General features: G+C 39.5%; 1 protein-coding gene across 3 annotated transcripts in view; it reads right to left on the bottom strand.

Moving 5' to 3' along the window:
• Positions 1 to 17,809, bottom strand: part of ANO6 (anoctamin 6) — a 69,970-nt gene that overhangs the window by 29,636 nt on the left and 22,525 nt on the right. For 2 of the 3 annotated variants that reach the window (XM_021547411.2, XM_021547415.2), the window contains exons 2-3: positions 13,534 to 13,610; positions 4,911 to 5,039 (exon numbers count right to left, since the gene is read on the bottom strand). In XM_021547411.2, coding sequence (XP_021403086.2) covers positions 4,911 to 5,039; positions 13,534 to 13,610 — 206 coding nt within the window. Of the gene's footprint in view, positions 1 to 4,910; positions 5,040 to 13,533; positions 13,611 to 14,121; positions 14,187 to 17,809 lie in introns of all 3 variants that reach the window. The other variant, XM_077783485.1, reaches the window with a different exon arrangement.

Raw genomic sequence — 17,809 nt, 5'->3', positions numbered from 1 at the left:
AAAGAGAGCTTGAATAGCCTCCTGTGCCTTTCCTGACAGGCAGATAAATCACAGTCAATAAGAGAAAGTAGATGGGACCCAAAGCCTCCCCTATGGAAAACAGCTGAAGGAAGTGAAGAGGATCATTGTATCAATATTAGCTGCCTCACAGTTTCTTTGATGGTGTTTGGAAGCTTTCCTCAAAGTCCCACCTCTCAGCATCAGAAAACTTATTGATTGAGAAGCTTTGCTTGGTAAGCTTCTTTCCCTTTTGTTTGAAGACAATCATAAAAATGTGAAACAGGACATGCTACAGAGAATAAGCCCCCAAAAATGCAAACCAAAAGAACTCCAAAAACATATTTTCTGATATACCCTTTGATTTTAAGCCAGCTTCATAGTTTTTTGCAACCTGATCCATGACCACACATTACTGGTAATACTGCAGTTTAGCCCTGCCCTCAACAACAGCTTCCAGCCACCCTGTTTGGAAAGACCCATTTCTGTCTTAAAAATGTATGTAGTAACTGCAGAGTAACTCCCTCCTTCTATCTGTTTTCATATTCTTCTGTCATCCTTCCTTCTAAAACAGTAAAATTTGGGTTTGTTGTTGCCTCAGGAACAGAGGTTTTATTTCAGTGACTTTCTGCTTCAAAACCAAACCATTCAGCTGAAATGAAGGCAGGTGTGGCCACCCTCCTCCCAGTGCCGAAGGTCCCTGCCATAATTATCAAACTTCCTGAGCAGGCATGCTTCCTGACTTCCTGAGTAGGCACCACAGGCATGAAGAGCCTGTCATTCTCTACTGCCTCAAATCACTGCATCAAATGGCACAGAGATACCCTTTTACCTGTAAACCCAGTGCCATTCTCTCACTGCAGGTATGACACATGCTAAGCAGTGGGATAAGTATAATTCTTGTTTGAAAAGTTACCCAAGCTTATTTTTGGTCATGGTTTTTCTTTTTGTGGTTTTATTGTTGTTAGTTATCTGAACTAGACAAGTATAGAGGCAGGAACTGTTCATGATTTGCTTATGAAAACAAAGTTCTCCAGCTCTGTTGAAGTTCTCAGTAACACTACTTAAAAAACCCCAACAAGATGTGTGTAATATTCTCCATGAGTGATAGTTTCATTCAATTAAAAAAAAACAAAAACAAAAACCATCTATTTCTAAGAAGCACAAATTCCTTCATGGCTGGAAATGAAGGTTCTTCCCACATTCCAATTTAAATTACTGGCAGTCTTTCTGCTTATTTCTGTTGGGGAGAAATAGATGGACTAAAATGACATTCTGCGTTGATTTATCTGGAATCTACCTTTCTGGCCCTGATCCTTTGACTTTCAACAGTGAGCTCCTTGAGGACCTCAACAGATGAAACTAGTATTTGGGAGCATTCCTCAAGAGGCTGGCAATATTTAAATTCTATTCTGATGGTAAGCTGTCCTGACAAATAGGGTACATAAATTGTAGATTTAAAATACATGCTTTGAGCAAGAATTTCAATTGCTTGCAAGGTACATTTTCTGGAATCTTCTCCTGGCAGTCTCATTTTTGCTAGTGCTTGCAAAATTAATTGTATACCAACTTTAAAAAGTTTGGAGCTTGAATTGAGCTGCATATTTGAAACTTACCTACTAGCTTTTGGATCTATAAATTATGTTAGAAACTTCCCTGAGGTTGTCATTTCATTAGTTTGACTTTGCCTACCCTAAACCAGATTTCAGAAACAGATGAAAATAAGAGAAGTCCTGTGGATCTCCAAGAGCTTCAGTGTAGCAGCCAGGGGCCCTGCAAGGCCTCCCTGGCGGTCACTTGCCTAAGATAAGAAATGCCCACTCATGATGACTGGACCCAAGTAGCCCCTCTTCTGCATTCAGACCCTTGTTATCTCTCTGTAAGACCATAGGCCATATTCGCCTTGACCCTGGGTATTGGACAATTTCCAGCACCTTGGTATCCTATATAAACCCCCATTTCTGCCCAGTTTGGCACTGAGACTCTTCGCAGGAGCTGCCAGCAAAGGCACCTCTGTGGAACTGCACACAGCCTTCTCCTCTCTCCCTGCATCTGTCCAGGGCGCTTAGCAAGCAAAGAGCTGAAATCACTGAAGAGCTGAATTCACCAAAGAGCTGTTCTTTCTTAAGTGCTGAGCTGCTTTGTAAGATTGCCCGTGGCTGGGAGCCTGTCTGAGGGACCTGGACAGGTTGTGCTTATCAGCCCAGCACTATCCAGGACACCTACGGCAGCCAGGGTCAACGGACTCCGGGCCCCAGGCCATATTCAGAGTCCCATTTTTTTTTTCCTTCTATCAAATCACACCCATGTTTTATTTCCTGCTGTCCTCTGAGCTATTTTCCCAGGAATATTGCTTACTACTATAAACCAATGCTGGACCATTCCATTACATTTATCCAATTATTCAGAAAAAGAGGAGAAAGCCATTCAAATCCAATACAATGATACTCCCAGGATCTGAGTCTTCTCTTGCTGCAGAAGAACACGTGGATCTATGCCCTGTTTCTCTGAATCCAGTAAATTGGATACCTAGGTTGTGGTCTGATTTTCAAATCCTTCTGTCTAAACTCAGTAAGAATTTGGGGACTCCTCCACATTTATAATGTATCATTAAAAACCCACACACTGCAGCACACAAAACATTTCACTTTGGAAATCTACATGTCCACTAACAATTTGGATTCCGAAGTGACTTCCATATCATGCAATTAGGTGGGGAGCTGTGTGTGTCAGACAGATTTTTTCCCAGTGACAAATCTCTAGATTTCACAGACACTGCACATAACCAGTAGAAAACTTGCTCCTGACTCCAGTGACTTGAGGATGTCACCCTATGAGAACAGACTTCACTGAATCTTCTATACTTCAGTAAACTGGAGTTTCCAAATTCTGAGCACAATAGAGCTCTGGATAATAGCTCTATAAAACTGTCAGGGAAGTCAAAGGAAGAGTAGCATGAGCAAGGAACTCCATGCTTAAAGCACCCTGAATGACACAAGATACTGCTGATAAAATTTGGCATTTTCAGTTCATCATTGATTAGACAGTGATGTATGCAGTATTTAAAACTGATTGTACATGGCAATGCTTCTTATTTTGGTTGCATTTCATCACAAGGGTGGAAGTCATTTGTCTCAGAAAAAACTACAACCAAATAAACAGCAATGTCAGTAAAGACAAGCTATCAAGTAGGTTTTATGCCAACATTGATGAAATATGAGTGTATTTTGGGCATCTTAATTTCAATCTCAGATATGAGGTATAAGTGTACAGTCCCCCTGTTGCTTCAGCTTCTACTTATGCATGGAAATACTGGTTTTGGCTTCATTCTGACACATCCCAGTCACGCTAGGCTCGTGTGTCACTCTCCTGGCTGTACTGTCCACACAAGTTTTGTTGGCCACTTTGCTGTCAGGCTGCACAGCTGGCTCTTCTTCAGCTTGCTCTTCACAAAAACTACCAGGGCATCCTCCACAGAACTGCTCCCCAGCTGCTCAGTCTTCCCCTTATCTGGTCACTTGTCTGATACGGTCTTGTTCTCATATGTGTTGCATGTAGGTAGATTGCTTCCTCTTCCTCAGCACACCACAGAGTCAATGTGACTGCAGATCTTTGTGGAACTAAGACCTTGGAAACTAATGTTTTTATGCAAGTACCTACTTACAATCTCCTGGTCTAATTATTAATGGTTTCATTCTGGCTAATGTCTTAACATTAATGCTGCACTGAAAATACTACTCCACTGCTCACATTTCATTTCCATCACTGCTTAGAAAAGATGCTCATTATATTTTTAATACATTTGGGCAATGGCCAAGTATTACAAACATAAATGTAAAATGCTAATTGATAAAAACAATTCTTTCCAAAGGGGCAGCTTTTTTTTCTAATTACCTCTTTCAATTAATTAATATTGCTGATCCTCTGATCATGTGTAATACAACATCCACCCACAGCAGGACTCCCTCAAACCCTACTAACGACATTCCTTATGGCTGTCCTGTTAATGCCAACAACAACACTGTGTAATGAGTATCAACCAACTTAGCTACAGGCCTTTTTACTCCTACTCTTCTATTTCCTAACTGCAAATTATTATTTGTATATGAGCTGCTTTAAGTGATATCTTTGTCCATGCCTGTCTCTACAAGAGGCCGCTATTGGAACATGGATTATTACTAAATCAGAGGAGGATGTGGGCAGGTGGGGGAGTGGGGATGTGGGTGGGAGCAGATGCCAAGGGAACAATCTCAGGCATGCTTATTTCTCAGACAGTTCAGTGGCATGGCTGAATTTGTTTTTGTGACCCTAGATGCCATAATGAATGTAGTCTTCTGATGGAACCGAACAAAGAATAATAGTTGAAATTATTAAAGAATAATAGTTAATCTATTATTGTGCTTTATTACTAACGAGCTATGGAGCTATGGATGCTAAGGAGCATCAAGAAATCACTGGCTTGAGTCAGAAACTTTGCAAGGTCTCTAGCAAGGGTAAAGCTGCTGAAGTGCCAAGGGAAAGAATTGTACAGGGGTTCCTATGAATACACTGATTTTATTACCAAAGTCCATTAGGGGCCTAATTGTATCACTGTAGGTACAGAGAGATCTTGTGAAGATCTTGGTGTCTGACCTGACACTGGCATTTTCCTGCTCACACCTTCTGAAAGGTGGCCTCCCAGGAGGATGCTCTGAGGTCACCAAGCATACACTGACAGAGGCAATGTGCAGTGCTCTGCCCATCTACACAGCAATCTTGCAGCTCAAGCCCTGTTCTCTGCTCAGTTTGATGGGCTTCAGTCACCCAGCTCCCAAGAGTACTCTGAGGATAAGACAAAGCAATTGCTATTCTGGGTGAGGGCACTGTCCTTTCTGCCCACAGCTCTAACACCCAATATATGAAAAATAACTTACCTTTTGCTTTTTACGATCACTCCTCTTATGAGCAATTTTTTTACTTTCATCTTCATACACCAAAACAAAGTCAATTCTTCGCCGCCCATCTTTGAAGAACAAGGAGTCAGGCTTATCATCAAAATCCACCTGAAAGGCAAATGGCATAGGTTAATATGAAGATCTTTACTTGCTAGTTACTTACTTGCTTCCCTTTACACAGTATTTCAGGAAAAATAGAAATCCAATATTATCAGCCTTGTGTAACAGAAAGCCCAAAATGACAAAGGTGCACAGAGTAAAATGAAGAGAAAGAAATTATCCAGAGGAATTTGTCAGGTCTCTGCATGACATCAAATCAACAGAACCTTGATCAAACGTTCTTCTTTAAAAATGGTACATTAGCTTTCCATAATGAGAGAAGCTCTGGGATGCAGCATCAGTACCAAATAACACATCTGTCTAGTAATTTGTACACCATCATGGACATATCATTAGATAGTTTGTCTACAAGATTGTTGTTGCCTGATGGGAGTCTCAGAATTAGTGCATTCCCATCTGTTCTCTTACCTGAACAAATGTAAGCATCTCTGCAATTACTAAAAAAAAAAACAACAAAAAAAACCAACAAATAAAAGCAGTAGCAGTAGCTTTGTGCGTGCTTATACTTAAACCCACTGCTGCCAAGAGAACAAAGAACATGGTCAGAGCAGAGATGAGATCTCCAAACAGACACATATTATGTGGATTTATTTCTCGTTTTATCTGCAACAACTCAGCAAGCAAAACCACATTGTTGTGTGCCACACATCTATCATGTTATAACAGACGTCAAAATCAAAAGTTTTAATATATCCATAAGCCATTATCTAGTCCCTAGAGGAAAGTAGGATAGATTGTCATATCCACTAATAACATCTTAATGTGTTATTTCATGTGCGAAATGATACAGATACTTTGGTGACAGGGAAACCTGAATGCTTGAATAATGATTTTGTAGTTTCTTTGAGTACTCTGGGGGCAATATCACACATTACCAACCCCCTCCTTTCAGGTAATATACAGCTGTAATGTTATCTGAATCATGCTATGCAATGTGCACCAACTTTTCAGGTACTTGGCCAAACCCGTCCATGCTGTTAATGGAGGCGGTGCCACTGAAGTTGACAGATGCTGAAAGCCTGAAGTGGGACTCAGCATGGCATTAGAGACAGGAACATCTCCAAAGCTGGCAAGGCTCCCACACAGAACTACAGAGGAGCCTTGGCCTCCAGCTGCATGGGAATGGAGGGTAGGCCAAGCTAGGATCAGGTCAGGAAAAATGACACAGAATAATCTCTTGCATTTGCTGTGGATGTGTCAATGATTTCCAGATGTTCCATGCCTGGAATTTCCCTGTCAGTTCAGACCAAATGTTGTGAGACATGCCAGGTCAGGTTTTGGAGCTCTAGGATGTCTGGTCCACAGAAAGGCCATGGAAATGTGGTTATGGTGTGAGAAACCCCAGCAATGCAGCCTGAAATGGTTGTTCTTCAACTGTGAAGAACCGAGAAGAATGTCAGTCTGCAGTCAGGAACACCCAAGTTCCAGGGAGTGTATAGTGTTTTAGGAGCCACGTGCCAGTTTTTCCAAAACAAATTTTTCTTTTATTTTTTTTTATTTTTTTTTGTTTGTTTTGTTTTGTTTTTGTTTTTTTTTGTTTTTGCAAAACCTCTCCCTGTAGATTATTTTGTAACTGTTTATTGGCTGAGACAAAACAGGTGATCAAGATATATCTCCCTGTAATTATGACAAAATTTCATATTTTAAATAAACTCAGGGGAGTTTAAACTCAATTTTTTTATGTTGCATGTGCAAAGGCTAGGACCTGATGCAAAGAGGTCCTGTTGACTTAGTTGCTTCAAAAGTCTGAGCAGATTCTTGAATAGAACAGTTTTCTTTGAATGCCACCTGTGTGTTGGGATTTGTGACAAATCTGACAGCAAGCAGCTGCTGACACACATACACATATGGCCAGTATACACACATTCTGCATGTTAGTTTCACAGCCTGGGACGGGATTTAGAGACTACCTAGGCAGTCACCAAATCAACATACAATTGCATATTGTGAATAAAGTTTTAGGAAAAAAAAGGCATTAAATTTCCAGATGATGCCACCAGACCACAATGACACCGAGTATCTCTATCAGCCAAAGCAAGTCACAGGTGTAAATTTCTAAATTCTTGAGAGATGAAGTTGGCATTGTCCTATCAAGAAATCAGAATTGGCTGTGACAAGCTTTCCTCCTGCTGAGGACCAGTCGCAGGTGTAAAACACAGCCTTGCTGCTGTAATTTCCAATCTCATTTAAAACATAACCATGATGATTTCATGTTGACAAGACTTGCTGTTGGGAGGAAAGCACCAACAAGAGCCAACAGCCCCTGTGGGACACAGCCTGGGAGGTGCCTGAGTAGCAGGCACAGAGCCCAGCCCAGGAGCTGCTGCTCTGCCCTGGGACCCCAGCAGGCTGGGTCACATCACATCATGGGCTAGAGTGTCTGTGCTGCAGTGTGGAAACACAGGGCCCAGATCCTGTGGTAATATATAACAGGGGAAGGGTTGCCACTGCATAAAGCACAAGATCTTGTATCTGGGCTTTTTCCTCTTTGGAATCTTAGAAACATCATTATAATAAGACATGCACTTTAGTTCTGAAAGTCAAGCACTTGAAAGCATAAAAGTACTAATAGCTTTTACTGTTTTTTCACTACAGCTTTTAGCACATTTTCTGATATGACCTGTCCTCAGGACAGAGAAGAAAGATATGGAAAAGAGCAAACATCAAATCAAGTTTTGATAGAAGATTTGATGGTAATTTGTGTTTGCATGATTTCACTAAGTAGTTTTCCTTTAAATGTAGTCTTTTTTAAGCTTAAAAAACAAACAAGCAATTATCAATAATAGTGGATTATCAAAAATAATTTATTATATTAAAAACTATATATACAATAGTTATAAAAAAATTTTTATAATAAAATCTGCCTGTTAAACCAGCATTCTGATAAATTTACTTACATAAGTGTTGTCAGTCACATGTGTGTATAACTGTTATTGTATACATACACCTTCATCTCTCTCTTTCACACACTGTGTGCATATAAATTGAATATAGCTGAAAGATTAGTAAATATTGGACTGCATGAATCCAGATACACAGAAATTTATACTTATGGAGCTAACTTTTTATATGTAATCTCCATTGATTTAATTACAAGGGCAATGTTCAGTTGACCTTTCCATAGACACTTTATACATCAATTAAATAATAAAAAATTGGCTCATGAAGCCTGATTACTTAATAGATCAAGATTTAGACCCACACAAATGGATAGTTATGTAGCTCATAATAAATTAAGTATTGCTCAATCAAAATTAAGAATTAAAATGTAAAAGAGAAGGTAATAGCCAAGTTTCCAAACAGCCACATTAACTTACATGTGTGGTGTATTTTGTAATCCCTACTGGATAGCTGGTAATGAAAAATCATATATTATTCAACATAAGTACCCAGGGATAAACAGGACTGGAAACCAAAAAGATGTAGTGTACTTTGAAGTTAGCATTCCTTTGAGACAATGTTTGTTTTGGGACTTTTTTTAATATGTAATATTATTTGACAGGTTTTACAAATGTTGCTATCATAGCAATGCACACAAGCTTGCATGCATAGACAAATTAATGGGGCTGAAATTTCAATACATAGTTTTTTTTAGTATCAGTAGCAAATTATAATGAACAGGCCCATTGGCACCTCTTCTAAAACACAGGACTATTTACTGCACTATTTAATTTTTTAGCTTTGGCATAAACATGTTTTTAAGTACTGACGGAGGCAATCAGTTGTGCACTCTAATGTTTTAATAATACTCTAATGGACAGCAGGTTAATACTGATTAACACCAGTAATAAAAAAAAATATATATCTATTTAGCTGTGAAATAGTAATTATACTTAGCACAAAATCTGCAGCCTTTAATAACTGCCCAAGTGCTGTAAAACCAACTGCTTGCCTACCAGGGCACTATCAGTTGCTTTTTTAATAGAAGGAATCTGAAGGCAAGAAAGACCTGGCCACAAATAAAGTTTATGTAACACGGAGGTTACACTTCTATGGGTTAGCCCAGAGGCAGCGGTGTGGCTGTACCTCTGTGTCTCAGTTCGGAACAGGTCCTGTGAGCATCACAGGCTCTTCACTCCAGGGAGGAGCCTGTGGCAAGGAAAAGCCCAGAAATGCGTGTAATGCAGACACCACTTCCTCAGCACCAAATGCCTTTTCCACAGCCCCCCTCGGGCCCTCGCTGCCAGCAGATGCACAGCCAGGCTGTGGGTTGGGATCCCGCTGCACTGGTGCACTCAACTGAAGGCGCTGGTCATAAGCAGCCCTCTGCCATGCACCCCCTTCCCTTACACACCTTATCTCCCTACTCCCTGAGCGTGTTCCCCTGTGGCCACCCCTGTGGCAGAGGCATGAGGAGCTTACTGCCCTCTGGTAATCCAGCACACACCATCACCAGCCAGCAGCACCGGCTCCCCCAGACCCCGGACACAGCAGCACTTGGAAAAGGGGCAAGTGGGAGAGGAAGACAAGCTTGCCCCGGCACAGAAGGCTGAGGGAACTGTTTTGGCTTCAAATGCCCACACCATGGAAAGTCTCCTCAGCCCCTTGACCCAGAGTTCATCAGGAGGGAGAATTCTGTGTGCCCTCCACAAGTGCAACCAGGCTCGCTGGCACCCGAGGGGAGCTGCCGTGCCTCTCTGAGAGCTGCTCCTGTAGCCATGGCTACACGCGATGCCTGCAGTATTCAAGGAGAGCATGCAGGTGGAAAGCTCCTTTCCGCAGCAGCCGTGTTCCAGGGAGAAAAAATGGTTGCACTTGCAAGAAACCTGCCTCACTTTTTCAGGCTTCTCTAGGCATAATATAGTTGAATATTCAGTGGGAATAATGGTGGGATGGGCAGCACAGAGACAAGCATGAAGAAAATATGTGCACAGGAATTGCAGCTATTTATTGTTTGCTATACCCTGAACAAGCACAGTATTGTAAGCTGGATTTTTTAAATAACAAGAGATTCCGCAGGAATGATTTATCTATCTGGAAAGATGAAAGAAGTGCTTTATTTTGCCTGCAAGAGCCTTTGGTGTGACTGGAAATAGTGCCAAATGCAATCATTACTGGAGGGATAAACTACTTGTCTGCAACCTCACATAATTTTCAGATATGCTTCAAAATAGCATCCTGCAGCATGCCAGTGAATAAATCATACTGGGAAAGAAGAGAGCAGAGCAGAGCCTATGTAACATTGCCTCTGCTGATAGGCACCTGCAAAAAATCCTCCCACTGAGGCACAGAGACAGGCACATGTTGCACTTCAGTTGTGGGTTTTATGAAGGGGAAAATTTCAGAGTGCCTAATTAGGAACACAGTTATTTCTCTCTGTCTGCTCAGGAAACTTTAAAACAAGTAAATAAAAAGAAAACAAACTACACAGGAAACATAATTATTTATAAAGGACTTTGAGATCATCTGAAGAAAATATTACAGAAATACTAAGTTCTTGTTACTATCACAGCCACATAAAAAGATTTTTTATAGCTTTAGATTCTGAGCAACCAGTAGAGACAACTTGCTGACATTAAGACCAACACAAGCATTTATTTCTGGATTATATTGATACATATATAATATATAAGATCGTACTGGAAGATATAAGTTTATTTGCATATTGCAAAATAATGCTGGTCTGTCTCCAGGGGGTCATAAAACTGCTGAGCCTTTAACATTTTCCTTTATTATTCATATATTTTAATAACAACAGAGGACTGTTTTCATTCTCTTTTTAGCAATAATGTGAATATTAGCAAGCACTTAATCAGAAGAATTTTTTTTTTCATTTCCTCAACATGCAAAGGAATTTCAGCTATGTAACAAACTGAAATAAACTGAGACTAAAGAGAAGTAGAAAAAAATATGGGGTGTCACTACAGTCATGCATTTCTGTCAGCAAAAGCAGCTGGTAACTGGCCAGGCATTGGGATGCTTTGTCCCCTGAGCTAAGTTTGGAGCAGACACCCACTTGACTTCCTGTCTGAGCGTCAGGCTGCTGCTGGCTGCAGGAGGAATTCCAGTCACTCCTGATTAGAGAGAGACCAAATGGCCTTACGTTTAAAGAAAAGGAAGAAAATGCTCACTGAAAACATGCTTTTCAGCAACTCCCATCTTTGTTGGATGCAAGAGCTGGGAAATTCCCTCTTTTGAACTTCCCAGAAGCCTTTTTGCAGAAGAAATTGTATGTGAGGGGCAGCAGTAATAGAAAGTTTGAAGAAGTTAAACTTCTCTCTGCAGATACTCACTTTAAAAAAAAAATCTTATTGTTACGTGCCAATTCAAATTACCTACCTATAAAGCAGATAAGCTGCAAAATGAAACATGAGCTGGAAAAACCTTGAATTAATGCTGTCTGTGCAGTTTTGTCTTTCACACATTGTTTATGAAACATTATTAAATTGTACCATCACATCACATGCCATATTTCTATGCTCCTTGTAGTAGCTATGGAATACTCCTTATTATTATCTTCATGTAATGTCTGATGAGGGTTTTTTTTTGTTTTTGGTTGTTTATTCATTGGGTGTTTTGTTGGTTTTGTTTTTGTTTTGTTACATCTCATCTAAATAGCTCAAATGCTTAAAATAGGGATTTCTTTTTGACTATGCCTTTGATATTCTCTTCACAGAATCTCAGTGTTTCACAAATGTTGTGAAACTTAATTTTAAAAGATCCCCCAGGAGAGAAAGCAACAGTATAACTCTCATTTTAATGGTCATAAGGCATCTAAACATCTATGCCAAAACCTGTTCACTGTCTCCTAAATTTGGAGTTACAGCAGGACAGTGACATCTTTCCAGAGAGCTCAGCAATTCTCTGTCTTCAAAGAGCAATACACTCAGTTCCAGGTCCACATGTCACTCTCTTGCAAATGAAAACAGGGCCATGGATCTTCTTCTTTGGCACTCGGGAAAAAGAAAATCTGGCTGCAACTTTACAAGTCTTGCACAAAAATCCTTTAGAAGGGGTTGTCCAATTATCTAGGACCAAACTCAGTTTTTCTAGTGGTAAGAGCCTTTCATTCTTTTGCTGCAATTTCCTGCCACATTTAAAGTTTTATGAAGTACCACAAACAATATCCTCACAGATTTTTGGAGTTTTGGAGATAATTGTCCTATTCGTGTGCCAAATGAGGCAGGGATTTTGTGGCAAACTTAGCATATGATCCTGTAATTAGAGAAAGCACCATAAGAAGAACAGGACTGTTTCTATTAGCCAATAATTTACTTAGTTTTGGCTCCTCAGAAGAACTTGCAGAATTAAATAAAATTTCCAGAATACTTCTGGCTGCAACGCATGATCTAAGTTTAGACAAAAGGCACAGTACTTCCCTTCTATTCAACTGTTTCAAGTCAGGCTTCCTCTTCAATTTCTGTTTCTAGCTACAATTAGCCCTAATGCATTTAGTAGAGGTTCAGCAGATGTCAATTTTATCTTGCTGTTTCCTCCAACCCAATGAAACTATCTAAATCAACAAGGAGGACTTGACACAGAAGGAGCAGTGCAGAGATACTTCTAAAACTGAGAAGAAACTACAAGTTCTGGTAAACATGAGTAACCAAAAATAAAAATCGATTTTGACCACCAATTTTCAGTAGAAAAAAAAATAAATTCTACCAAGACTGTTCAGAGGAGACTGTTCTAACCACAAGGTATACTACATTCTAGCTGTTTTGATGCTATTTCACTTCATAAAAATATGTTAAAAAAAGCAATGAACCACAAGGAAACCCTAAGAAGAATTTTTATAGCATCCAAGTCTAGGCATTCACTTGGGAAATAGAAGCTCTTGGTTGCTCCTCATGCTTCAAGAATGTTTAAACAGCTTCAGTGAACACCTTGCTGTGACACACAGGGTCAGGGGAGTAGAGGCTGTCCACCTCCCAGAAGGCAACTTATTTCCAGTTACTTTGGATATTGGTTTTCCTCTGAGATCTGAGTCAGGAGTTCTTGAGCTAGAGCCAGAAGCCTGCTAGCTGCAGAAAATCTTAGGTGAGCTGGGAACCTTGCACTTTGGACAAAGGGAATGGACAACTCCAGGTCTTTCTTTTTCTTGTCAGTTCAGTCTCTGGAGTAAGGAATTTCTTGGTGTCTCCAAGCCTTCTTAGAGCTTTCTTGGGTATGTGTGTTTATATGTAGGGTGTGTTCAGAACTATTTATTCTTTATACACACAAAGAAATCCTATACATTTGTGAAACAAAATTACATAGGGAGAGGAGGTGTATGGGTATATATCAGCTTATAGTGAGTCTATATGGGTCACTTATAATTGAGTCCAGTGCCTGTGACAACCTGTACTTTCAGATCCGAGTCAATTACTTCAGGTACCTTTAGGGAAATGGGGATAACAGCAACTCAGATTTCATCACAAAAATGAACTGCATGTGATGCAAATGCAAAGGTATGCTAGTCTCCTGGAACAGCTACTGGACTGTTGCATACCTACAAGAGGAAATTTTACAGGTATTCACAGTTAAAGTAACAGGTACCCACCCATTCAGGAGTATGAAGGTTTTGTTGGTCTGGCACAGTTCCGTAAGTGGGAATAACCACCTGGTTCAGTTCCAAGACTAAAATGAAACATAAAAAATGAAAATATGTTAGCATTTTTTTGTGGGTTTTTTTACATGTTTATAGTTTTAAATTTTTATTAATGCTTTGTGGAGAAACCAGTTTATTGCACTTTTTTAGTGTTTCAGAAATAGAACAATAGTGTGCCACACTTCAGTTACAATCAGGAGGTGGCAAGAGAGTGAAACACCAGGATGGCAAGGTAATGCTAGGAGAACATTTTGACAGTGATGCATCACTAGAATGATGCAAACAGCAACCCTCTACTAGTATTTTACTAGTTATTTAGTGTTTCAGAAACTCCATGGACACTGTAGAAGTTTGTTTTTCAATGAGTAAGGGTACCTGGACTGGCTCCAGCTGCACAAATAACCCTAGCTCATGCTGGCTGTACTTGTCAGTCAAGAACAAGTAACAGTAGCAAAGAGTTCTTCTACAAGGCTTGGAATAGTGTTATACAGGCTGCGATACTGTAACATTCACTCAGTAACAGATAACCTAAAAACACACCTACAACTTCGGTGGGTATTGATGCCATTGACGCCTCAGCTGCTCCTCACCCATTCCATCAATACCTGTCAAAAAAGAACAACTTGGAAACTGAATTGGTTTCCTGAAATTACAACATAAAGTAAAAATTACTTTTTCAGATATGCTACTGCATGAAGCCATTATCAAGCACACAGGGAATACTGGCTACCAAATCAAGCACCGGATAACACACAAAATTCATCCTAATAAAGTCACTGGAAGTAAGTTACAGAAGCTCTACAAATACTGCAAGGTATTTTCAAGGTCTTGTTTCTCCAAAACTATTTTTGTTTCTTAAGGAAAAGTCAGATAACATCCTGAGGGTGAAGATAACATCAAGTAGCTGAAGGGAGCAGGCTGCTTCCTGCCTATGCACGGCAGGCAGATGGATCCCATCTGTTATTTTTAGATCCTTAAAGCTGAGACATATCTTACTTAAGTCTGTCCTGCGCTGAGGAAGGGTCATGGATAACACAGGTACCTAAATGCCAGTGCTGTCTGAAACGGATAGCCTCAACCTACCAAAAATAGTATAATACTGTAAGAAGATCTCCAAACTCTAAAATAATTAGCCTATAGTACTTTTAGAATAGCTCAACACCCACTAGATACAAAGCCAGGAGGAACACAGCTGGTTATGTTTTGGTTTAGTTTAGCTTTTTTGTTATTTGGTTTTGGTTTTTTTTTTTTTTTTGGCTTAAAACCTTCATTGCTAAATGGCCAAATTTTCAAGACATTTTAAGAATCTCTTCTTTTTCACTGATGATGCTCATTTATACTAGCTGAAGATATGTCAAAACACTTTAAAAAAAGAGCACAACTAGATTACAAATCAACAGAACTCTCTCATGGCCTCCAAGCAGAAAATTCTTAATTTTAAACCCTTAAAAAGTGTTTAAATACTCTTTCATAGAGTTTGGTAGGGTCTTAGTTCCAGGTGGTGTTGTCAGTTTCCAGATCTCTGCTCTGGTGATAGTAAATGCTCCAGGGAGAAGACAAAAGCAAACCAATGAATATTTTCTGAAATATTAGAGCCATAACCCAAAGGTCTCCTGAGTTGAATAATCAAGGTCTGTGAGCTCTCACAACATTAAGACCTTCAGAAACATTCCCAGAATTTGAAAAAAAGAGATGGAAAATGTGGACTAGTGCAGCGTTCAAATGTCACATGGTGAGACAATAACATTCAGTCTCAGAAAACACAAGCATCTCTCAGCAGCTACTGAAAAATTGCTGAACATGTGCATCATTATGATTTAATGGATTCAGCTTAGACTAGGGTGAGAAGGGAAATATATACTCTCAATGTCAGTGTAATGGACATCTCCCTGCATTTCCTTCATTCTTTATTCTCTGTGTGGACACAAAGATATCCAGATACAAAGTACTTCTGAAAACCCACAGAAGAAGGAATGTATCTGCCCCACATGTAATGGGCAGAGTGAAGTAGAAATATAAACATCTTGTTTTGAAATACAAACAGCTGCTCTGAAACTCTGCGTGTCATTACACAAAACATGCAGGTATGGACACAGACGTGAAGACTCTCAGCCACTGAACAGCAGAATCAGGAGTTAAAATTGCCTTTCTGCTAAGTAACCACACCCCCATCATCAGTCTTGTCTAGAAAACCCTTCAGACAGAACTGAAGCTGGAAACATGGCATTCACAGGAAGAATTCCAATTTTCCCAAATCCTGATGGATCTGGGGCTGGTCAGAAATATCTTTGTGAAATTTGTGACTACAATTTGCCTCTGCATCAGGGTCTCTGTCCAGAGTACCTTCCTCCTGATACGCTGAATGTCGTGGAAACTTTAGAATTGGGTATATATTTAACATCTTAACACATTTGTACTTGAAATAATGCTCAAGAAAGTCCCTGGGTCATTGTCCCTATGGAAGAACTTATGTAAAAGGGGCTGGCCACTCTCAACTCTCATGAGACAATAGACAAGAACTTCTCTCAAGTTAATTACATCTTAATGTTCATGTGAATCCAAAACTACAAAGCCTTGACACTGCTTGAATGGCTACTTAGATAAGATTTGTTTTGACAATGGTTTGCAAGTGCAGCTGTGCCAATTTGTGCCAATTTTTTATCTGGAAGAGACCATTCTAGTCTCTGAGAAATACAAAAACAGTAGTGCAAAACTCAGCTTTGCCAGAAAAAGGTGCACCCACACAAAGTGCTTTTTATACCCCAAAAATCACTTAATTTATTTCTCCTACCTCCCCACCAGCATTGTGGTAAAGTCAGTTTTAAGTATGGAGGAAAAAAAGTTTACATAAAAGCAAATTTTATACATAAAAGATTGGTGCTAGACAGTAAGAAAAACTTCCTAACAGCAGGAAGAGTAGAAGAGAGTGCCTGGGAAGTCAGGTGAGGTCATATGAGATCTTTAACATCAGAGGTTATTTAGTACAGATTAATTAAATATCCTAGAACAATTTAGGCCATATTGAATCTGGCATCACCTTTATGAGGTTGGCCTAGAGGAGCTTTTGAAGTCCTTCCCCAGACCCAGCTTCCTCTAAATGTAAGTCTGGTCCTAGTGTTCTCATAGTTATGTTTAAAGGCCACTGTGCTGAGATTTTATATTAAAATAATAGTTCTTCTTACTCATATCTTCTTCAGAAATGTTATCACTTCTGTTAATATTTGAGTTACAGTACATCAAGGCTAGATCTTTGTGTTCTATCACCCAGCCAATCAAAGGAGGTGCAAGAGAACAAAGAAATCTTCTGGTTTTATGCCAGCATACTCTGATTTTAATTGACAGATATATCAAATTCTGTCTTCAAGCAATCCAACAACATATGCTTTTGTCAGAACACTTAACCTAATTTCTTTCTATTGTAGTCATAGTTCTGAGTGTCTGCTCAGTGATACCAGTTGGTCTTTGATCTAGTCCTCTCAAAAAATGCTGTTGTAAAAATTTAAAGTACTGAAAATGAGCAAACTACTTTACAAGATCATCTTGGTGCTATTTGAGCTGCCAGTATGTCAGTGGTATTTCCATCTGCCTGGAGAGTGTTCTTCAATGCAGGACACAGAACTGAGCTGTCCACACCTCACACCTTCCCTCAAACATGCCTATGCAGAAGAACAAAGTAATCCATGTTAATCCCACACTACTTCTTTATAACCTATGTGCATTCCATTCTTTTGGCCAGGCCATGGGAGATGAGTCCTGCTGTTTATTCTACCAATTTTTTTAGAGAATTTTCTCTATAACTTTGCTTTTACACAGATGAGCCAGAATTTCTGATTGGATTGAAAAAAGACCAAAAAAAATTCCTTGATAGCCAACGCAAAGTTTCTGTTCTTTTCATTAGTTAATTGATATTGGCAGTGGATGGTTTTGTAAGTTCAGTGATTTCTCATCACATAATTCAAATTTAAATGCTTTAATGAACATTGCTACTAGCAATCTCTACCTATTGCTATGGGTGAGAGGCAATGGCCTACTGATAGACATAGTAGCTGTTCTTCCTTTGTAAGAAATATAAAGAAGAATTAAATATAAAGAATTAAACTTTTCCTTGGGGTCTGAAGAGTGAAATAATGGAAGCTGTCCAAAACATATGCAGTAGGCATGAAAAGGATTTTTGCATCTGTAAATTAAAGAGAACAACAACAAAAAAAAGCAGTATCCACAAGTGAAA

This window comes from Lonchura striata, chromosome 5, assembly GCF_046129695.1.
Source record: "Lonchura striata isolate bLonStr1 chromosome 5, bLonStr1.mat, whole genome shotgun sequence".
NCBI classification, from domain to species: domain Eukaryota; kingdom Metazoa; phylum Chordata; class Aves; order Passeriformes; family Estrildidae; genus Lonchura; species Lonchura striata.
Note: the sequence above shows the minus strand (reverse complement) of the source record. Positions and strands in the feature narration are given on the sequence as shown.